The 23,417-nt window shown below is 43.2% G+C and overlaps 1 protein-coding gene across 1 annotated transcript in view; it reads right to left on the bottom strand.

Moving 5' to 3' along the window:
- Positions 1-23,417, bottom strand: part of LOC311124433 (dedicator of cytokinesis protein 9-like) — a 184,171-nt gene that overhangs the window by 11,102 nt on the left and 149,652 nt on the right. Inside the window, exons 31-45 of the mRNA XM_084198582.1 lie at positions 21,047-21,225; positions 20,833-20,949; positions 20,532-20,646; positions 20,022-20,155; positions 18,083-18,197; positions 17,766-17,832; positions 17,577-17,624; positions 15,696-15,835; positions 14,216-14,331; positions 13,779-13,916; positions 13,492-13,674; positions 13,103-13,216; positions 12,802-13,017; positions 12,214-12,271; positions 11,395-11,501 (exon numbers count right to left, since the gene is read on the bottom strand). Of these exons, the coding sequence (XP_084054708.1) occupies positions 11,395-11,501; positions 12,214-12,271; positions 12,802-13,017; positions 13,103-13,216; positions 13,492-13,674; positions 13,779-13,916; positions 14,216-14,331; positions 15,696-15,835; positions 17,577-17,624; positions 17,766-17,832; positions 18,083-18,197; positions 20,022-20,155; positions 20,532-20,646; positions 20,833-20,949; positions 21,047-21,225 (1,847 nt within the window). The remainder of the gene's footprint in view (positions 1-11,394; positions 11,502-12,213; positions 12,272-12,801; positions 13,018-13,102; positions 13,217-13,491; positions 13,675-13,778; positions 13,917-14,215; positions 14,332-15,695; positions 15,836-17,576; positions 17,625-17,765; positions 17,833-18,082; positions 18,198-20,021; positions 20,156-20,531; positions 20,647-20,832; positions 20,950-21,046; positions 21,226-23,417) is intronic.

Consider the following 23,417-nt stretch of genomic DNA (forward strand, 5'->3'; position numbering starts at 1 on the left):
TTTGAATACTAGAGAGCTATTGTCCTTGATGCAACACGACACATGAAGAGTTGTAGAACTCCACTGACATTGTGTATAATGAGGATATGGTGAACAGGATATGAAAATGGGATTTAAAAGCAAAGTTGTTCCACACGGCCTCTTTAAAGGCGTTTGAGCTGAGACGCTATGCTGTGCCATTTCTTTGTACTGAATTCAAGCATAGAATTAGACGCGGAATTGGTTGCATGTTTGTTCTGTGAGCGTTTTTTGTTTTACCACGTTGTTGGATAGTGTGGAGCAGAGCTGGTTCACTGATAACATCTCTACAAGGTAGATGCCTGGTTATCTCCTCAAGAGATTGCAAACTCCACAATTTAGCAGCAGGAGTGCTGGAGATAAAGCCAAGGAGATAAACTGAGCATAAAATAAGCTAGTATTGCTTTCCCATAGGATTTACAGTATTTTGCCTGTAAAAATCATTTGGGCAATGTTTATATGACTCCTTTACAAACAGGCCCATTTTTACCACATTCTTGCCTGCATACGCCTTGTATACGTCCCGTGCTAATAGTGGTGTGAAGATGTAGGTGGGGATCTGTTTTTAATAAATCCATTGAGAATGTAAGCCATCAAAAATAAATCCATAATTTACTTGTTTAGGCTGGTCCTAAGAAGCATTATAAGACTAATACAATTTAATTTCAAAAGAATAGAATACCATATTTCTAGTTTAATTAGGCGTATGTTAGGGGTCTGTGCAGCCATGGCAGCGCCACCCAAATGAAATCAATAGTTTGTTATCTTCTTCATTAAACAGACAAGACACATCTACCCGATCACAGTCAACACAAATATATTTTATAGTAAGAATATAATGAAATACAGTGGCGACCCATCATTCATACCATGTTATTTTGGCATTAATACGTGTCACATATCAGTTTGCAAACAACGTAAAAAAAAATAAAAAAATCATTGAGTTAATAAAGCTGCATACAAACATGGTCTCTTTTTTGCTTTCTTGAGTAAGGCAGCTCCAAAATGCAGGTGTTTCAGCCTAGCTCAGTGCTTTCTGTGGTTGTGGGGCAGCAGAGCGGAAAATACGGGGCGTAGGGCTTGGTAATGTTCCCTAGTTGCGCCGTGATTGGCTCAGTGTTCTGTCACTCATGGGGACACTACGTCACAGCCAAATCTAAGGGTAGAGCTTGAAGATTCAAGCCCCTTGGGTGCTTCCATAGAGTTACATTAGAAGTGCCCATCCAAGAAGGCTGAAAGTCATTGGCCACAGATGAAATGACGTCAAATCACGTTATATCTACAGTAGCTTTGATTGGACTGATCATGTCAACATCATACTTTCAAAATCTTAGCTAGCAGTCATGATCATGAATCAAGTCGACAATCTACTGGCAAATCCTTTTTAATCCTTGTCATATGAAGAGAAGAAATTATAGATAAAACCTATCGGTGCTCATCGGCCATTGGACATAAACATTACACAACAAGTTGGAAATCGCAAATTCAACTATGAGTGGTTTGGAAGGATTCAAAGGCTAACTGCAAGCATTACAAAGCAATCACTAGCCTGTTAGTCAGTGGAGTGGGGGTGTGGTCCCATGTCTTGGTTTAACTGTCTCTTTTCCAAGCTTAAAATGATACATTCAGCATTGGCCATGCTGTCAATCCAGAAGGATTTTTGCCACGCTCAAAACAACTGTTAACTCGGAACTGGGAAATCTGACTTCAGTGAGTTCAAGACAACTGGGAACTCGGGAAAAAACTAACTCCGACTGGGAAAATAGTTTTGAATGGTCATCCAACTCGGAATTGTACGTCGGGAACTCGGGACTCTTTCTAGAGCTACGACCTGAAGATCACTGACGTCATCATGATTCGACCTTGTATTTTTCAGAGTTCCCAGTTGTCTTGAAAGCACCATTAATCCAAAGAATGACAGACTTTGATGACAAAGTTTGCCCACTGTCACGCCCTGGCTCGGGGGACTCTCGTATGTTGAGCCAGGGTGTTAGTTTCTATGTTTTGTTGTGGGTTCTAGGTTATTGTATTTCTTTGTTTGAGTGACTCCCAATCAGAGGTAACGAGTGTCAGCTGTTGGCTCGTTGTCTCTGATTGGGAGCCATATTTAACTATCTGTCTTTCACGTTGTGTTTGTGGTTTCTTGTTCTCGTTGGGTTGTGTTCAACTGTAGACGTCACGTTTCGTTTGTTATTTTGATCGTGTGATCATTTATCTAATAAAAGATGTTCACCTTCAACGCTGCGCATTGGTCCTCATTAGACGATCGTGACAGAAGAAACCACCAAGATGGGACCAAGCAGCGTGTTCAGGAGCCATCGCCAGGGAGATCCCTCACAGATCTCCTTCGCCTCCTGGACTGGGTCAAGCCGAGGGAGGAAGACAAGGGCTTGACATTATGGCAGAAGGGCGAGAAGCTGGCGAGGGATATGGAGACGTGGTCCACGGGTAGGAGAGACGCCCCGAAAATTTTTAGGGGGGGGCTCACGACGGCGGACCAGCAGGAGGCCGCGATAGAGCGGTCCAGTGGGTTGCCGGAGAAGGCCGCCGGGTTACGGGGGCCACTGGTAGAAGAGGGGATGGAAGGTGTGGAGGCACGGCGAGAGGTACTGGCGTGTGTTGCCAGTCCGGTCCGGCCCGTTCCAGATCCCGGTGTAGAGCCAGTGGTGTGTGTCCCCAGTACGGTCCGGTCTATTCCTGCTCCCCGCACCGAACCTGCGGTGCGCGTCGCCAGCCCAGTCCGGCCCATTCCTGCTCCCCGCATCAAGTCTGTGGTGCGTCTCGTCAGCCCGGCTCTGCCCGTTCCTGCTCTCCGCACCAGGTCTGTGGTGCGCGTCGCCAGCCCGGTCCGGCCCATTCCTGCTCCCAGCACCAAGTCTGTGGTGCGTCTCGTCAGCCCGGCTCTGCCCGTTCCTGCTCCCCGCACCAGGTCGGGGGTGCGCGTCGCCAGCCCGGTCCGGCCCATTCCTGCTCCCCGCGTCAAGTCTGTGGTGCGTCTCGTCAGCCCGGCTCTGCCCGTTCCTGCTCTCCGCACCAGGTCTGTGGTGCGCGTCGCCAGCCCGGTCCGGCCCATTCCTGCTCCCAGCACCAAGTCTGTGGGGCGGTTCGTCAGCCCTGTCCGGCCCGCTCCTGCTCCCCACACCAAGCCAGTGGTGTGCGTCGTCAGTGCAGCACGGCCCGTGCCTGTTCCCCACACCAAGCCAGTGGTGTGCGTCGTCGGTCGGGCACGGCACGTGCCTGTTCCACTGGAGCCGGATCCGCCGCCTAGGCGGAGTGCCCACCCGGTCCCTCCCCTGTTGTGTTTCGTTGGCGCGGTCGGAGTCCGCGCCTTTAGGGGGGGGTACTGTCACGCCCTGGCTCGGGGGACTCTCGTATGTTGAGCCAGGGTGTTAGTTTCTATGTTTTGTTGTGGGTTCTAGGTTATTGTATTTCTTTGTTTGAGTGACTCCCAATCAGAGGTAACGAGTGTCAGCTGTTGGCTCGTTGTCTCTGATTGGGAGCCATATTTAACTATCTGTCTTTCACGTTGTGTTTGTGGTTTCTTGTTCTCGTTGGGTTGTGTTCAACTGTAGACGTCACGTTTCGTTTGTTATTTTGATCGTGTGATCATTTATCTAATAAAAGATGTTCACCTTCAACGCTGCGCATTGGTCCTCATTAGACGATCGTGACACCCACGAAGGACCGCCGTGCCACCTTCCTGTTCAAGTGAGCACAGCACAACAAGGTGAGTCCAAGAATGTATTGTATGCTTCTGCATAAATTATGTAATTAGGAGATATGTATACTGTAACTAAGAATATTAAGTAATACTAAGTGTTTGTTGTGTAGTAAGCTGTTAGTAGCCCATGTGCCTCACCTAATAATTTGCCAAGAGTGTGCAAAGCTGTCATCAAGGCAAAGGGTGGCTATTTGACGAATCTCAAATATATTTTGATTTGTTTAACACTTTTTTTGTTTACTACATGATTCCATATGTGTTATTTCATAGTTTTGATGTCTTCACCATTATTCTACAATGTAAAAAAATTGTAAAAATAAAGAAAAACCCTTGAATGTGTAGGTGTGTCCAAACCTTTGACTGGTAGTGTATATATATATATATATATATATATATATATATATATATATATATATATATATATATATATATATATATATATATATATATATATATATATATATATATATATTATTTTATTTTTTTCATTCCTGGAAGTACACGCCCCCTAATAATATTCAGGCACATAGCAGGTGTGTTTACAGTCTGGGTTGAGCTGCAGTGTTGGCAGCACAGAGAAAGGAATTAGGCATTTGTGCGACAGGAACATAAAAATAGTAATGTTCAAGCGAAGACGTTTAATTTATCATTAAGTTTGGATGCCAATAGAACAAACTCAACAACAACTGAACAAAGTTGGGTTGCATTACCTGGGTAGCTAGCGTTACCCGGCTAACGTTACTGCATTACCTGGGTAGCTAGCGTTACCCGGCTAACGTTACTGCATTACCTGGGTAGCTAGCGTTACCCGGCTAACATTACTGCATTACCTGGGTAGCTAGCGTTACCCGGCTAACGTTACTGCATTACCTGGGTAGCTAGCGTTACCCGGCTAACGTTACTGCATTACCTGGGTAGCTAGCGTTACCCGGCTAACGTTACTGCATTACCTGGGTAGCTAGCGTTACCCGGCTAACGTTACTGCATTACCTGGGTAGCTAGCGTTACCCGGCTAACGTTACTGCATTACCTGGGTAGCTAGCGTTACCCGGCTAACGTTACTGCATTACCTGTGTAGCTAGCGTTACCCGGCTAACGTTACTTCATTTTATTATTATTATTATGAACAATAAAACAAATACAAAAACAGAACTATACAAACAAGAGTACATAAACCTCACAGACGGGTGTATTACATATTGAGATATATTTTCAATTTGTCAAAAGGTTTTATGGTACGTATTGCTTTTTTGTTTTTACACTTATTGATAATTTTTAAATAATATTTTATGGATAAAGAATCTTCCATGAAAATTAAACAAATTAACAATGAAAGTTAAATCAGGGTCCATATCATTTGGATCAAAATAAAACATAATATCAGAGTCTTTCAAATTAACATTAATAGTAGTTTATTTTAAAATAAAATATTATTACTCACTCCAAAATCTTCTGCCATAAGAACAGTCCCAAAATAAATGGTCAAGAGTCTCTGGGTCACAACCACAAAATACAGTCGTGGTCAAACGATTTGAGAATGACACAAATACTAATTTTCACAAAGTCTGCTGCCTCAGTTTTGATGATGGCAATTTGCATATACTCCAGAATGTCATGAAGAGTGATCAGATGAATTGCAATTAATTGCAAAGTCCCTCTTTGCCATGAAAATGAACTTAATCCCAAATAAACATTTCCACTGCATTTCAGCCATCAGTTTCCTGGCCATGGACCCAAAATGTCGATGTTTTGTTCCCCGAGCCACTTAATAATCACTTTTGCCTTATGGCAAGGTGCTCCATCATGCTGTAAAAGGCATTGGTCGTCACCAAACTGTTCTTGGATGGTTGGGAGAAGTTGCTCTCGGAGGATGTGTTGGTACCATTCTTTATTCATGGCTGTGTTCTTAAGCAAAATTGTGAGTGAGCCCACTCCCTTGGCTGAGAAGCAACCCCACACATGAATGGTCTCAGGATGCTTTACTGTTGGCATGACACAGGACTAATGGTAGCGCTCACCTTGTCTTCTCTGGACAAGGTGTTTTTTACGGATGCCCCAAACAATCGGAAAGGGGATTCATCAGAGAAAATGACTTTACCCCAGTCCTCAGCAGTCCTATCCCTGTACCTTTTGCAGAATATCAGTCTGTCCCGCAGCTGAATCAACTTTAGGAGACGGTCCTGGCGCTTGCTGGACTTTCTTGGGCGCCCTGGCGCCTTCTTCACAACAATTGAACCTCTCTCCTTGAAGTTCTTGATGATCCGATAAATGGTTGATTTAGGTGCAATCTTACTAGCAGCAATATCCTTGCCTGTGAAGCCCTTTTTGTGCAAAGCAATGATGACGGCACATGTTTCCTTGCAGGTAACCATGGTTAACAGAGGAAGAACAATGATTTCAGGCACCACCCTCCTTTTAAAGCTTCTAGTCTGTTATTCTAACTCAATCAGCATGACAGAGTGATCTCCAGCCTTGTACTCGTCAACACTCTCACCTGTGTTAACGAGAGAATCACTGACATGATGGCAGCTGGTCCTTTTGTGGCAGGGCTGAAATGCAGTGGAAATGTTTATTTGGGATTAAGTTCATTTTCATGGCAAAGAGGGACTTTGCAATTAATTGCAATTCATCTGATCACTCTTCATGACATTCTGGAGTATATGCAAATTGCCATCATCAAAACTGAGGCAGCAGACTTTTGAGAACATTTATATTTGTGTCATTCTCAAAACTTTTGACCACGACTGTACATGTTATTGCATTTATAGTTTTAAAATGTAAATTCCTTCTAGCTGTATTGAGGCTACAAAATCCCCATCAGTTGCACTTGGCGTACTGTTATATTCTCCTAAAAAAAGAATAGCACTTTTAGCTTTAACAACTACTTGAAACTCCTCAGGAGTGAATGTAACATTGTGTGTTTTCATGAATTCTGGATAATCATATAGTTAACCATCATTATTCAATAATTGTTTAACCCAGATAATGCTGTTGTCAAACCAGTTCTGGAAAAACAAAGACTTGTTTTTGTATTTGATGTCTTTCTTATTCCAGATTGTATATCTATGTGGGGGAAAAATTCTGTTTGTATATGAGGTTCCAAGTTAGAAGTACTTGTTTATGAAAGTTAGCAAGCTTAATAGGGATCTTACCCACATCAAAGTTGCATTTGAGTGAGAATTCTAGACCACCAATCTGCTGGAATATTAAATTACGGGTTTATATTCCAAATGCAATCCTTATTTCTTAGTTTTGTATCCATTTGATCTTAAAGATTATATTAGAGGTTTTAAAATCCAGAGCATTCAACCAACCCTCCCTCACTTTGGGTGCTACATATTACTGCTTTTCTTAAATAATGAGATTTATTCCTTCATATGAAGTTCAATAATTTAGTATCAACCATTTTAGTTACTGATAGAGGAACATCCAAGGAAAGGGAGGTATAAACTAATCTGAACAGACCTTCAGATTTTGACAAAAGTACACGTCCAGTACACGTCTTTTCAACGCAAATAATTCACATTTCCTAATATTCAGAGATAAACCAGATACATGTGAGAAGGCATTAACACACTCAATAGCTTTGCTGACTTCATTATGATCTTTCAAAAACAATGGTGGTGTCGTCAGCCAATTGTGAACATTTGATATCTTTATCTTGTATCTGAATACCCCTAAAACTATCCTTATTGATATGAACTGCCATTACTTGTGTGAACAATACAAATAAGAAAGGAGAAATTGGGCATCCTTGTATAATTCCGCGTCTAATATCGAATCTCTGTGAAGTTCCATGGAATAATTTAACAGAGCTGTTCCTATTATAGTAAAGTGGATATATTGTTCAACTGTATCAAAATCCTTGTAAAAGTCTACAAATAAAATAAAGCTATCTTCCATAATGTGTTCATTGTAGTCTATCAAGTCCAATACTAGTCGAATATTATTACATATATGTCAGCCCATCATAAAACCAGGCTGGGTATCATTAATGATTTGGTCAAGACCTTTTTTAAGTATTTCTGCAAAGATGGATGCAAGTAGCTTTCCATCATTGTTCGTTAATGTGATTGGTCTCCAATTTTCTAACATCATAGGATCTTTGTTTGGTTTGGGGATTACAGAAATTAGGCCTTGTGTCATAGAAACAGGCAGGACCCCTAAATCAATGGCCTCCTTAAAAACATAAAATATTGATAGAATTCACTAATAAGGCCATCATTCCCTGGAGATTTGTTCTCTTTTAACCTGATGATAATTTTTGTTATTTCATTGATATAAATAAAGTCATCACAAGACTTTTGGAAGTCTTCATCTATGAATTTTGCACAGTCTTTGACAGAGTCTAGAAAGGCAGACATGTCACTAGCAGGACAGGCATTACTGGTGTAAAGATTAACATAGAATTCTGAAACAAATTTTGAAATATCTTTGGGATTTTCATTTTCTTTGCCATCTATCTTAAGCTTATGAATAGAGGTCAATTCAGATTTTTTTTATTTATCTCTAAATGTTTTTTTTTCACCTTCCTCCAACCATCTCCTTCTTGATCTTACAAATTCCCATTTTGCTCTCTCTTCATACAGTCATTCCAGTTCTAGTTGTAAAGAAAATAACGGACCATTTCCTCCTTCATCAAGGTCCTCCATAGAGATTAGAGAAAGTATTTCCTTAACAAGTTTCTCTTCCCTCAATCTTTTAAGTTCAGCAATTTCTTTAACCTCTCTTCATGGCTGTTTGTCTTATTTCATACTTCATTCATTCCCAATATTTCCCATAAGACTTAAATAGCTGGGCTTTCCTCCAATTTTCTTGTATAATATCTTTGGCATCCATCTTGAAATGATCATCTTCCAACAATCTACTATTGAGTTTCCAATAACTCAGATTCGGTTTATTAACTTCAGAGCCATTCATATTTAAAGATAATAATATAACTTTATGATCAGTAAGAATTGATGGGTCAATGGATAGCTTGACTGTGTTATCTAATGAATTAGAAATCAACCAGAAGTCAATTCTTGACTGTCTGGACATGCCCTTGTTACACCAAGTGAAGTCATTTAGATCTCCAAATATCGAATAATCCAAGACCAAGACATAGATGATTAAACTCAGGATTAACAATGCTGGATCTGTTAGGAGGGGGATATCTGTCAAACACACAAAATTAAAATCTCCACCTAAGATAATTTTGTTATCCTGAAATACACCTTTAACTCTATTAATCAGGTCTTCAAATTCTTGAAATAATATCCTGTGGGTTTTGTTTGTTGTTGGATGCATAGATATTCCCTAATAAAAAACATTCGCTGTTCAAATTCACTGTTAAAATTAACCAACGTCCAGAGTGGTGAGTCTTACAACTGATGACCTTCCCTTTAAATGTGCCACTTAAAACTGCTACACTTGCAGAGTGGTTGCTGCCATATGATAACCAGATATCCTAGTTGTTGCCATATGATAATCAGATATCCTAGTTGTTGCCATATGATAATCAGATATCCTGGTTGGTGCCATACGATAACCAGATATCCTGGTTGCTGCCATATGATAACCAGATATCCTGGTTGCTGCCATATGATAACCAGATATCCTAGTTGTTGCCATATGATAACCAGATATCCTGGTTGCTGCCATATGATAACTAGATATCCTGGTTGCTGCCATATGATAACCAGATATCCTGGTTGTTGCCATATGATAACCAGATATCGTTACCCTATAGATTTTGCCAAAAAGCTAGGTCGGAAGAACAAGCATGAGTCTATTGTAGAAAGTAAAAGTCTGCATAATACAGGAAAATAGCCTTACGTTTGAGTAAATTACAAATACCCCTGACATTAATTGAACAAAGAGATAAAGACAAACTTCAACCAACAACTTTGTTATGCTAATATAGCTTTTCCTAAGGATATGTAACTCAAAAGGATTTCCATCCCATTGTTAACCCCTCCAACAGAAAAAAACAAAGAAATACTGTCCATAAAGTTACCAAATTATTCTTATTCCCACAAGGGGGACACATTGTGTAGACCTTATTCACCCATAGTTAGTGTTTAGTTTACCAGTTCTCAGTTCAGCCTTTTCTCATTCAAGTATTTGTGTAAATTCTTTTCACCTGGCAATTATGCAGTGTTTAGGCCTACCAGTTCTGTCCGAGTTAGACTCTGGCTCTCTCTCAAATGTTCTGATTTGGCTGCATTTCTTTCCCATCGATGATCACTCTTGCACCGCCAAAAAAATTATGTTTTCCCTGCCTTTCGAGCTGCAGCCACCATCGGCCACAGTTTCTCCCGTGTCACTTTGTCCGCAGAGGTCAGATCCTCCGTGAACCTCAATCTTTGCTTGATGAGGAACTCACAGTTCTTTGCTCGCCTCCAGAGAAGATCCTGTGGTAGATCTGTAGGTGAACCGGATGATGGTTGTCCTCTGTCTCTTGTCTTGATCCTTGAGTCTTCCCAAACGATGAACGATGTCCACATTTTCCTGAGGTTTGGCTTTTGATTCGGGAATGACAGCTCCACAGCTCCCGCCTGCTCTGGAATTCCATGGAGCCTCAGGTTCCACCTGCGCCGGTATCTCTCCGCCTCATTCACCTTTTGCTCGAGTTCAGCCACCTTCTTTTCATTTACCTGGCAGATAACTTCCACCTTCTTCATGTCACTTTTGAGGGTTTTCACTTCTCCAGAGATAAAGTCAACAGATTTTTTTATGGCCTCAGTTTTCATGGTATTCCTCCTAACCATGTACTCCAAGCAATCTGCACTTTCATCTATTTTTGCTGTCAAAAGCATCACAGTATTGTTTTGCATCTCAAGAAGTGACATACCCTCTTGCCCTCTCATCTTTTTCCCCGGGGGCTTGACTGGAGTGTCAGGGTCGTAAGGTAACAGCCTGAGCTGGGGACTGGATGGGCGCAGGTTGTCAGCATTGTTGTCCGTGCCACACCAAATTTTCATCACCCACAGCAGTATTCCCCCCACAGTTACATTCTGAAGAGGAGTACCCAAGACCATACCATCTATTTGCTGTTAATTGTCCATCTGATCATTTCTCCATTTCTGTTTTTTTGGGTTCTGGTCGTGGAAGTTTCCATGTAGACAAGCTAGTTTTTGAGCTAGCTAGCTGATCTGGCTATCTAGTGTTGTCGCTAACTTAATAGTTTTATAGGTGAATAACTTGCAGAAAGTAATCAATTACTTTGGTAAACAAACTAAACCATATTCATATGGGGTTTTATGACCTTAGAAATGACCGAATGGTCATATTTGGGTGAGGAAATCCAATAATTCCTTCAGCTACTAAACAAATGCATCTGTACTGACCGCCATCTTGCGCGTTTAATAGTTTTAGAGCGTATGCCGCCTTATGGCTACGTTTCATACTAAGCGGTAGCCAGAACTTTACCGAAATTATTACTAGGTCATTAGGCGGAAACATAAAGTTTTGGCTTTGATACCGGCAATACCTTTCAGACATAAAGAAAAGGCAGAAAAACGTTGGCGTTATGATAAAGTTGGCGGAAAAAACGTCTTAGTGTGAAAGGGATACAAGAGTTGTGAATGCCCGCCCAAAAAGGACATTGAAACAAGCACCAGAACTCATTAGTTGACCTAGCAGCAGAGAGCAGCTGGCTGTTAGTCTCTCACCTCATTGAAGTGGACATCCTGCATGCCCACATCCTCCATCATGGATACTTCCTCATCAATGTTGGGGGTGACCACCCGGAAGGCTGAGCAACCCTGCTTGAACATGCCTACGGACCGTTAAGCAGATGGGAACACCATCAGTAAACCAAACAGACAGACGTTTTCTTATTTCTGCGGCCTGTTAAGACAGGTTCTACATTAAGGGGAAAATATGATTTCACTCGGAACATTCTGTCGTGTACAAACAGGCGAAAGGTCAAAGTTAGAGACTTGCTCTCTCATATAGTTTGCAATGAGTGGACCTGCTTTCACAGAACCGATTATCCCTCTGGTGTTAAGAAGTAAACAACACTGAAACACAGATCACACTACGTTACATAACCAAATCACAGATCTGGGGCTGCCTGTATCAAGCGTCACAGAGTACTGATTCAGTTTTGCCTTTTAGATCACACTGAATAAGATATCGAGTGGACAAGGAGGACCTGATCCTAGATCAGGACAAGGAGGACCTGATCCTAGATCAGGACAAGGAGGACCTGATCCTAGATCAGCACTCCTACTCTGAGAGGCTTTGATACCAGACGACCCCTGACCTTATCAGAATGTAGCAAGAATGACAGATTACATAGAAATATGTACACTATGCACAGTACAATATTGGACTACTAACTAATAACTACCAATCATTTCATTAAAATCACATTGCGCTGACCCATTCATTAACCCCTTGTGAAGTTCTCCTGTCTTAAAAAAAAAAGAGAAAATGGCACAATCAAGTGGCAATGATGAGCAACATACTGCTGACTGAAAACGTACCTTTTCTCCGGAGATACTCGGCCACCAGTGCCGCCACGTGCACATAACACATGGCTGCCTGTGAACAACAGAGAACATCACAGATACATCAGTATGTTTTACTAGCCAGCCACATGACTTGAATTCATCATATTACATATTCATATCGCATATAGAGATTCTACCATAATCCACACCTCAAAATAACACCCATCCCTCTGGCATAGGCCCATCCTCTTAAACGTATACACTGTGACCCCTAGCCTCACCCCTAGCCTGGAAACGACCTTGAACAGGTCTCCTTTCTTCAAACACTGACCCCTAGCCTGAACCCTAGCCTGGTACCAACCACGGACAGGTCTCCATTCTTGACATTCTGACCCCTAGCCTGACCCCTAGCCATGTACCGATCTCGGACAGGCCTCCATTCTTCACACTCGGACTCCTAGCCTGGAACGGACCTCGGACAGGTCTCAATTCTTCACACTCTGACCCCTACCCTGGTACCGACCTCTGACAGGTCTCAATTCTTCACACTGACCCCTAGCCTGGTACCGACCTCTGACAGGTCTCAATTCTTCACACTCTGACCCCTAGCCTGGTACAGACCTCGGACAGGTCTCCATTCTTCACATGGATGCGGGCCATGCTGTCCAGCCAAGTCTTGCGGAGCTCGGGCGTGCTGGCGTAGGACTTTGCCAGGCTGTACTGCAGGTCCACCAGCATCTCCGGGTCCCTCTCATGCTCCTTCATCTGAGCCGTGGCCATCAGGACCGTCCGGATCCGCTTGGTCAGGTCCTTCACATCTGACGGGAAGGCTGTGTTCTGTACAGGACAATAAAGCAGGAAGAGTAAACACCAGATTATTCATGTGGTCCAATGAGAATAGAGCATCCCATCGGGTTCTGACCTTGATGGTCTTGTCACTGTTGGCACAGTTGTTGATGATGGACAGGGACTGCTGGAAGCGGGTTCCTCCGATACCGATGACGTCAGCGATCAGCTGACTGACGGCGATCACCACCTGAGCGAGAGGGCAGAAGTTGCACACGTCAATAACAAACTACTCCCATAACCATCAAACAAACCACTCTTTAGGAGAGTTCCATAGAGATGTTCTGCGCCTCTCTCTCTCTCTCTCTCTCTCTCTCTCTCTCTCTCTCTCTCTCTCTCTCTCTCTCTCTCTCTCTCTCTCTCTCTCTCTCTCTCTCTCTCTCTCTCTCTCTCTCTCTCTCTCTCTCTCTCTCTCTCTCTCTCTCTCTCTCTCTCTCTCTCTCTCTCTCTCTCTCTCTCTCTCACCTGTAGGTGAGTGCGAACGAAGGACTTGCGTCCTGTGTAGTCAAAGTTACTCTTCATGAGGAAGTAGAGGAGGTGAGCGGCGTCGCTGCGGATGGAGCTCAGCTTGGAGTTGCAGCACTTCAGGATCTCGTAACAGAACGAAGCACACATGTCAGCACGGCCCTCGAAGAAGGTACAGGGGAACTGGAAACAGACACACAGTGATGATCAAATCCTCGGCACATTTAAGAGACAGAGAGAAAAACTCTTCACTACTGTGAACTGTTAAGAACCAATGGCCTCCTCACCTTGTAGATGAAGGTGCGCAGCGAGGTGAAGACCTGCTTGAGGGCCGTCTCTGATTGGTTAATCTGTAGGAAGCAGAGGTGCACCTCAAACACCTTCTTCATGAGCGGGTTGTGGCCATGGTCAGAACAGAGCTGGGTCTGAGGACATACAAGTACAGACAGTTAGCAACTTCAAAAGCCAGGGATTGACACTAACAGGCAACATCAAGTAAGAAGTAGAAAAAGGGTGGAATATCAAATAAAATCACCAACAACATAGATCAAATGCATGTAGACAAGCAGGAGGGTTCTTGTCAGTGATCGGTAAGACACAGCTGAAGAGGGAGTTTCAAGTTTCTTAGATAACATAAATCACTTAACAAGTAAGGAAGGTGACGTTTTTACACGTTCATGACCACTTTATTATTAATGAACAGAAACAGCAGTTAGGAGTGTACCTTGAATCCCGTGATGAAGATGCTGAGAGTGTCCAGCACGGTGAGACAGACCTCCGTGGCGATGTTCGCCTCCAGGACCGATTGGTTCAGCACGTCAGCGTCGGTGTGGCTATAGGCTGCAGAGGACACATACCACACTGCTGGAGCACTTCCAAAGCACCCTATTCCCTATATAGTGCACTACTTTTGACCAGGGCACATTGGACCCATAGGGGCTCTGGTCAAAAGTAGTGCACTATATAGGGAATAGGGTGCCATTTGGGACTCACACTCTGAGTCAGGGCTGCCTTAGATGCCCTCTTGTGAGTAATCATTGCAATACAGTCTGAGAGAATAGCTATTATTAGTAGCAAGGCAAAAACCATTGCTTAACAGGGAGGAAATAATATTCAGTTGAGTTGAAAACAAACGCATTCAACTTGTGATTTTTCAGCGGTTTGAATACAATGAAATGAGTTACGAAGGGAACAGAAATGAACAGGATAGAGGGAACAGAGGGTTTAAAGGGGCTCATTCTCAGCTATAATGGCATGCTCTTAATTCAACCAAATGAACAGAGCTAATAATAAATAGTCTGTAAGCTGCCTGTCGTTGACCTGATACATTCTTACCATGTTTTACAGATATTCCAAGTACACTTGAAATCTTTCTTACACTGAAAACACAAAGAAATTCACTTCATTAAAGGGAATCAAGTAAGAGACTTACTATAGAGCTGAATGTCTTTTGCTTTTGGTGAAGTCAATATATATATATATACATTTTTTTAATGTTTTAATAAAAATATATATATATGTATTTAGTTGGGTTTTTTAAATCGTTGCAACTCCCATTCGGACTCGGGCGAGGTGAAGGTCGAAACACGACCCCGCCAAGCCGCACTGCTTGTTGACACACTGCCTGCTTAACCCGGAAGCCAGCTGCACCAATGTGTCGGAGGAAACGGCGTACAGCTGGCGACCGAAGTCAGCGTGCATGCGCCCGACTGCCACAAGGAGTCGCTAGAGCGCGATGGGACAAGGACATCCCAGCCAGCCAAACCCTCCCCTAACCCGGACGACGCTGGGCCAATTGTGCGCCGCCTCATGGGTCTCCAGGTCGCGGCCGGCTGCGACACAGCCCGGGATTGAACCCGGATCTGTAGTGACGCCTCTAGCCATAGATAGCTGCGACACTCGGGAGGCCCTGGTGAAGTCAATACAGCGTTACACAGTGATCTTGGTCCTGATGAAAACCATCCCTTCAACACATATCCAGTGATGACTGACCCAAGGGGTCATATACTCTCTAGGATAAAACCATTCACTTTTGTTCACTCAAAACCACCACATCCATGGAGAAATGGCTCTAGAACGGCTGACTTTGGACTTGGGTTTGGCACACATGATGATGATGATGATGATGATGATGATGATGATGAGGTGACTGACTATAGAGTGCGGGGCCTCTGGTTAAGAGGCGGGTGTTTGGGGGCACTTACTGTGGTTAAAAGTGTATGAGTTATCCAGGCTGCTGAGTTGCTGTAAGCGGGCATGCATCATTCCCGCCCTGTTACGGGACACAGGCAGAGTCTGAGACTTCCGCTCATGTGCTGCTATGGGTCCCACCCCTTCCTGGCTCCTGATGAGGAAACAGGACACTGTTAGACGAGTGACCCACTACCAGCAGGGTCAGGGTTAGTCAAGCAGGTTAGAGTGGATATTACACATACCAGGGCCAGGGTTAGTCAAGCAGGTTAGAGTGGATATTACACATACCTAACTATTACATTGATCACAAAATAGAAGGAAATACTGTATAGCCTGGTAGCCAGATCGGTTCCTGTTTAAGGTTGTCTAAATCATAAACTGGCTCCCAGGCTAGAAATAGGGCCAAAGAGAAAATCAAACCCCTAGGAATGAAACAAATGTCTGCTTTAGGTATGTTAGGAGCACTTTGGAGCTCATTTGACCCACGACTATTCTTTCTACACTGAGTGTACAAAACATTAGGAACACCTTCCTAATATTTAGTTGCACCCCCCCTTTGCCTGCAGAACAGCCTCAATTCATCGGGGCATGGACTCTACAAGGTTTCTAAAGAGTTCCACAGGGATGCTGGCCCATGTTGACTCCAATGCTTCCCACAGTTGTGTCAAGTTGGCTGGATGTCCTTTGGGTGGTGGACCATTCTTGATAGACAAGGGAAACTGTTGAGCATGAAAAACCCAGCAGCGTTGTAGTTCTTGACACACTCAAACCGGTGCGCCTGGCACCTGCTACCATACCCCGTTCAAAGGAACTTAAATATTTTGTCTTGCCCATTCACCCTCTGAATGGCGCACATGCACAATCCATGTCTCAAATGTCAAGGCATAAAAATCCTTCTTTAACCTGTCTCCTCCCCTTCATCTACACTGACTGAAGTGGATTTAACAGGTGACATCAATAAGGGATAATAGCTTTCACCTGGATTCACCTGGTCAGTCTATGTCATGGAAAGAGCAGGTGTTCATAATGTTTTGTACATTCATGCGATCTTGATTCAGTGTTGATAAGTCAAGTTGTGAGGCGATCCAGAGAAGCTTGATTTACATTCATTACACCAGACATCGCTAGAGCAGAATTACAGCAGATAGTAGCAGCAGAAGCCAACGCATGCTCAATGAGAGAGACAATAGCCTGTGAAGCTTATGGCAGGGTATAGCTGTGTGATGCAATTACATGGCCAATCAAAGTGGTGTAGCGTTATAAGACAGCCAATCAGAAAAGAGAGAAGAAAACATGCTTTTAGTATAGGAGAGTTAATTCCACCTGTAGTCTTACCCAAGCAGAAGGGGGCAGGAGCCATGTTTTATTTTTTCTTACTATATTAAACTTGCCAGCATTAAAGTGAATAGATAAACAGACAGTGGTGGTGGTCAGAGAGATCGGAGAGCCGTCAGGACAGAGAAAATGTGTGCCAGAGTCCAGTCCAAAGGCAAATATGAGCGTACTTGGTGGTGTGTGGTTAATAGTGTGTGGTTATAGTGTGTGTTCTGTAGTGTTCGAGGGTCTTTACTTTACACACAACTCAACAGACCAAGCCCCACACATTAGCACTGTCCTGGGCAATATCAGTAGCGATATCAGTCAATGGTTGTGTCATTCAAACGATCTCAGGTGTTACTAGAAAATATTCATAGCGTCTTCAAATAGTAGATATGGACTAGCTTGTGGTGTACTAGCACCTTAAAATGTCTGGGACAATATTCACACTGACATTAAAACAGCAACATTTTCAACACAATACTATCAACAAAATTGTAATAAATTAAGAATCTAGTCTCATCTACAGGTTTTACATAAAAGCTTCAATTGAACCATTCGGACAACAACATTACCTTGCGATGCATCTCTTTCCTATATATCTGAATTGATGGAGACACACTCTGGAGACAAAAGCATTAGACTCATTGTTACTCATTGTGGGTAATAGAGGATACTAAAACATACTCAATCTATACGGTAAACGGTATAAAGTAGCACCGGGACAATAACACCAAAGGTCAAGCTGACAGTCCAATGCTTACTCTACTAGTGTGAAGAAGTCCATGAGCTCAGTAGATGAGGCCTTGTTCCAGTATGTAAACAGAGCATCTGAAAGAAGGAGAGGTGGGGGGTTTTAAGTGCATCCCAAATGGTACCCTATTTCCTATAGTGTCCTATGGACCTTTGTCAAAAGTAGTGCACTAAATAGGGGATAGGGGTGTCATTTGGGACGCAAGTCCTGGGGAAACCACTGGCTGTAGAAAACACAGTTCACTAAGGATACCCTATTTTCCCCCACCAAAAAAAAAAACCAACAACATCAAATGAAGTACTTGACTACAAAGAGGTAAAGTCTTACCCTCAGACATGCTCTTGAGGATGTGCAGGAAGCACATGAGCAGGCTCTTGATCTCAGCCTGGTCCAGCTTGTCACAACGCAGCAGGCTGCCACCCAGGGCTGACGCTGGCTGGTTCTGAGGGGACAGTCACACTGGTCAGAGATCAGCTGGAATACGCTACAACACGCTAGCTTGTCTTCTACTCACACCCTGTTGCACTGCTCTGTTCACAGAGTACTGCTATTGGGAGATGTGTGCTAGTTGTTCTATTTTCCACGTTGTTGTCTACTTCTTGATCTTAATTTATGGTAATCTGTACATGTTTAATAAGGCAAAAAAAGGGTAGGAAAAATAAGGTATCGAAGAATATTAGATGCTGATTTACGTACATTCGTCAGCAAAGAGAAAAACGTTAGTCTATCATTGAACTGATTATGTAATACTAAAGTACCCTTCAGTACATCTACTTCCTATACATTTACATTAATATGATGCATTCATAAGCATGTAAGCCTACTGTAATGGCTAGCAGCAAGCCCAGGGCACTCACGGTGCAGTATGGCTACACTAATGGAGTGAGTCACTAATGGAGTGAGTCACTAATGGAGTGAGTCACTAATGGAGTCAGTCACTCATGGAGTCAGTCACTCATGGAGTCAGTCACTCATGGAGTCAGTCACTCAGGCCCTGCTGGACTCTAGATGCGGGGGAGACTGACGGATCAGTTGTACGTGCAGGGCCTAATCACTAGAACTCTCCAAGCCGGGGCAGAGAGCAGGAAGCAGGAACCGACAAAACAGTGGAGTAGAAGTTCTACCATAGCGTGGGGAAATACAGTGTCTTCCTTTACCAGCAGTGAGTTAGTCTAGACCAGCGCTAACTGAGGATGACCTCATGGAAAGACTGAAGCTATTTCTTGTCTTGGAGGAGTGTTGACAGAGAAAGTTAGCGGCTAAACCTAGCTGCCATATACACTGAGTATACCAAACATTAGGAACACCTTCCTAATATTGAGTTGCTCACTTGTTTCAGCCAAGGAGCAACAAAGTTTCATCCCGTTGTAAAGAACCCGTATATACGGTAACTGTGCCGTTCTGAGAACAATCCTCTAAAACTCTTACAGCTAAAATAGTCACACAGCAAACATGAGGGAGATCAGAAATAAAGAGACTCGAGCCCGGGTAAATGCTTCAGTATCACTCCGACAGAAAACCTCATGAAGACATGCAGTAGCTGTGCTTCATGGCACCGGAGATGAAACTGTGTAACATCCTCCTGGCAAAGAAAGGAACACTGCAAAGACTAAAACACACTCTTACACACACTCCCAGACAGGACACTCTTGGGAGGAAGGGGAGGAGGTAAAGGTGAGGGAGGTTTATTCTGTACTTGGAGTGGAGTGGTGGTGTGATGCGGGACATGATTCTCTGAGACACTGGGGACAGTGAGCAGGGAAAAGTCCACGGTGGCGCGTTTGGAGCGAATGGAGTCCTCGGGCTCGGAAAATAAGCGCAGCACATTGGCAGAGTGTCTCCGCCTGTAATTATCCTTCTGTCAACAGCAGGAGTGGGAGGGTGGATGGAGGAGTCAATAGTACAAGTTAACAGGCAGTAACCTCATAACTGTCACTGGTGTAACAGGTGTCTGTCTGAGAAATACTGAAAATGATGCATGGAACATCCTCAACTAAATCTGTGGCCTAAATCTGACCCACTAAATAGCTGCTGAATCTCGTATTGACCCCACACAGATTTATTTCAAGCCTAAACAGACTAACACACTAATAACAGCACTGCAGTGGTCATATGCTAGACCCTCAATAACTGATGACCAGTCTATCTGTCAAGCAGATCTCAGCCTGCAGTTATTTTACTAAAGCCAATACCAATAAGTTAAAAATGATCATCTTTAAGTAATGGTCCATGACAGTGGCTGTAGTATGAGCCCATGGCGTTGTACCTTGTCCAGATAGTTGCTCTTATCGTTGCTCTTCTCGGGAAGGCTGTTTCCAGAGTCAGTGCTGATGAGGGAGCCCCGGGAGTCAGTGTGGCGGACAGAGTTTGTGTTGGGGGTAGAGGATGCATGGGGGGAGGCTGGAGAACACAGAAACGCCAGCACGGTTAAATATTAATATCAAATCACTATAATATAATAATTAATTATACTATAATAGTATAAATACCATATCCTCAATCACCATTGGACAACATGAGTGAAATCTCATCTATAGCCCCCCTATAGCCTCCCTACTGTTATTTTATTTTACTTCTGCTCTTTTTTTCTGTTGTTGTTTTATTTTACTTTTTTATTAAAAATAAATGCACTGTTGGTTAAGGGCTTGTAAGTAAGCATTTCACTGTAATGTCTGCACCTGTTGTATTCGGCGCATGTGGCCAATAAAAGTTGATTAGATTTGATTTGATTTGATTTGAAATCTCACATCAGTGCAAAAAGCAGACTGAATCTCACCAGTGCCAGAGATGACTCCAAACACATCCTTGTGCAAACTGTTCTCGTACAAAGTACTGGACCTCGGAGGCGTCATCATCATGGAGTTGCCCAGGAGTGGGTCGTCTCTTCCATTCTGAAAGGAAAATCAACCATTAGTCAAGTCTTTGCAGGTAAGGATTTGAATTGTGGTCGTAGCCAGCCACTAGATGGCATCCTTACGTTGTTGATTTGAGTTGTGGTCGTAGCCAGCCACTAGATAGAAGCCTTACGTTGTTGATTTGAGTTGTGGTCGTAGCCAGCCACTAGATAGAAGCCTTACGTTGTTGGAGTGGTTGATGGTGAATGGGGAGACTTCCTTCACGTTGAGCCTGTGGACGTTCTCCTTGAGCAGACCGAACAGGGGCAGGTAGAGGGTGGCCAACCTAGCCTGCTGGCTCTGAAATAGAGATAATCTGATTAAATCAACTTCCTTTTCCCTTATGAGGAATTTCTAAATGACTAGAGAGGAAAGAGACAGGGATGACTGGGCTTACCTTGGAGGTGTAGCGCTCGTCAAAGGTGTGCTTGACCATCAGGTTCTTGAGCACGTGGATGGATATCTGACGGATCTCCCGGAACTCCTGCAGGGCCCCGCCAACCTCCCGCAGCAGCAGCCCAACCAGGAAGTGGTTCTTACAGAAGTCGTCTGTCAGCGAGTAGTCCAACTGGAGGTCTGGGAGGAGGACAAACAGGAGAGAGACGTTAGGAGGATGTCCCAAACCTCAACTATCTGCTATGATGTAAACAACAACACAACCGCAGCACTGAGCTGATGTTTGAACCGCAGCACTGAGCTGATGTTTGAACCAGGTAGCTTAGTGGTTAAGAGTGTTGTTCCAGTAACCGAAAGGTCGCTGGTTCTAATCCCCGAGCCGACTAGGTGAAAAATCTGTCGATGTGCCCTTGAGCAAGGCACTTAACCCTAATTGCTCCTGTAAGTCGCTCTGGATAAGAGCGTCTGCTAAATGACTAAAATGTAAATGTAAATGTAAATGAACTGCAGCACTGAACTGATGTTTGCCAGAGCCAACATTCGACCTTAAATAGACTAGTTCCATTGGAATGAAGTTCAACTGCACTATAACGCTAATGGAGACTGTAATCAGGAAACCAAAACTATTTCCAACACAAAAACTAAAATCAAAGCAGAGTGGTTGGAAATGATTACTTTCTGAAATATTACAAGACAAAATCATAACGTTCTATAACATAGTTATTTCCAGTTAAAATAGACAACCAAACAGAAGTCAGGGACTAGGCATGCAGTGAATGAACAGATTCCGTTAGCAAGCAGGGTTAAAGATAATACACTGATATGGCTTCACAGAGCATCAGGACAGTAAAACTAGTGGTCTATCAGGACAGTATAGTTAGTGGTCTATCAGGACAGTATAGCTAGTGGTCTATCAGGACAGTATAGCTAGTGGTCTATCAGGACAGTATAGTTAGTGGTCTATCAGGACAGTATAGCTAGTGGTCTATCAGGACAGTATAGCTAGTGGTCTATCAGGACAGTATAGTTAGTGGTCTATCAGGACAGTATAGTTAGTGGTCTATCAGGACAGTATAGTTAGTGGTCTATCAGGACAGTATAGTTAGTGGTCTATCAGGACAGTATAGCTAGTGGTCTATCAGGACAGTATAGTTAGTGGTCTATCAGGACAGTATAGTTAGTGGTCTATCAGGACAGTATAGCTAGTGGTCTATCAGGACAGTATAGCTAGTGGTCTATCAGGACAGTATAACTAGTGGTCTATCAGGACAGTATAGCTAGTGGTCTATCAGTATAGTTAGTGGTCTATCAGGACAGTATAGCTAGTGGTCTATCAGGACAGTATAGTTAGTGGTCTATCAGGACAGTATAGCTAGTGGTCTATCAGGACAGTATAGTTAGTGGTCTATCAGGACAGTATAGCTAGTGGTCTATCAGGACAGTATAGTTAGTGGTCTATCAGGACAGTATAGCTAGTGGTCTATCAGGACAGTATAGCTAGTGGTCTATCAGGACAGTATAGCTAGTGGTCTATCAGTATAGTTAGTGGTCTATCAGGACAGTATAGCTAGTGGTCTATCAGGACAGTATAGTTAGTGGTCTATCAGGACAGTATAGCTAGTGGTCTATCAGGACAGTATAGCTAGTGGTCTATCAGGACAGTATAACTAGTGGTCTATCAGGACAGTATAGTTAGTGGTCTATCAGGACAGTATAGCTAGTGGTCTATCAGGACAGTATAGTTAGTGGTCTATCAGGACAGTATAGTTAGTGGTCTATCAGGACAGTATAACTAGTGGTCTATCAGGACAGTATAGCTAGTGGTCTATCAGGACAGTATAGCTAGTGGTCTATCAGGACAGTATAGTTAGTGGTCTATCAGGACAGTATAGTTAGTGGTCTATCAGGACAGTATAGCTAGTGGTCTATCAGGACAGTATAACTAGTGGTCTATCAGGACAGTATAGTTAGTGGTCTATCAGGACAGTATAGTTAGTGGTCTATCAGGACAGTATAGCTAGTGGTCTATCAGGACAGTATAGCTAGTGGTCTATCAGGACAGTATAGCTAGTGGTCTATCAGGACAGTATAACTAGTGGTCTATCAGGACAGTATAGTTAGTGGTCTATCAGGACAGTATAGTTAGTGGTCTATCAGGACAGTATAGCTAGTGGTCTATCAGGACAGTATAGCTAGTGGTCTATCAGGACAGTATAACTAGTGGTCTATCAGGACAGTATAGTTAGTGGTCTATCAGGACAGTATAGTTAGTGGTCTATCAGGACAGTATAGTTAGTGGTCTATCAGGACAGTATAGCTAGTGGTCTATCAGGACAGTATAGTTAGTGGTCTATCAGGATAGTATAACTACT

Source organism: Coregonus lavaretus, assembly GCF_964263955.1.
Source record: "Coregonus lavaretus genome assembly, contig: HAP1_SCAFFOLD_285, whole genome shotgun sequence".
In the NCBI taxonomy this organism is placed as follows: domain Eukaryota; kingdom Metazoa; phylum Chordata; class Actinopteri; order Salmoniformes; family Salmonidae; genus Coregonus; species Coregonus lavaretus.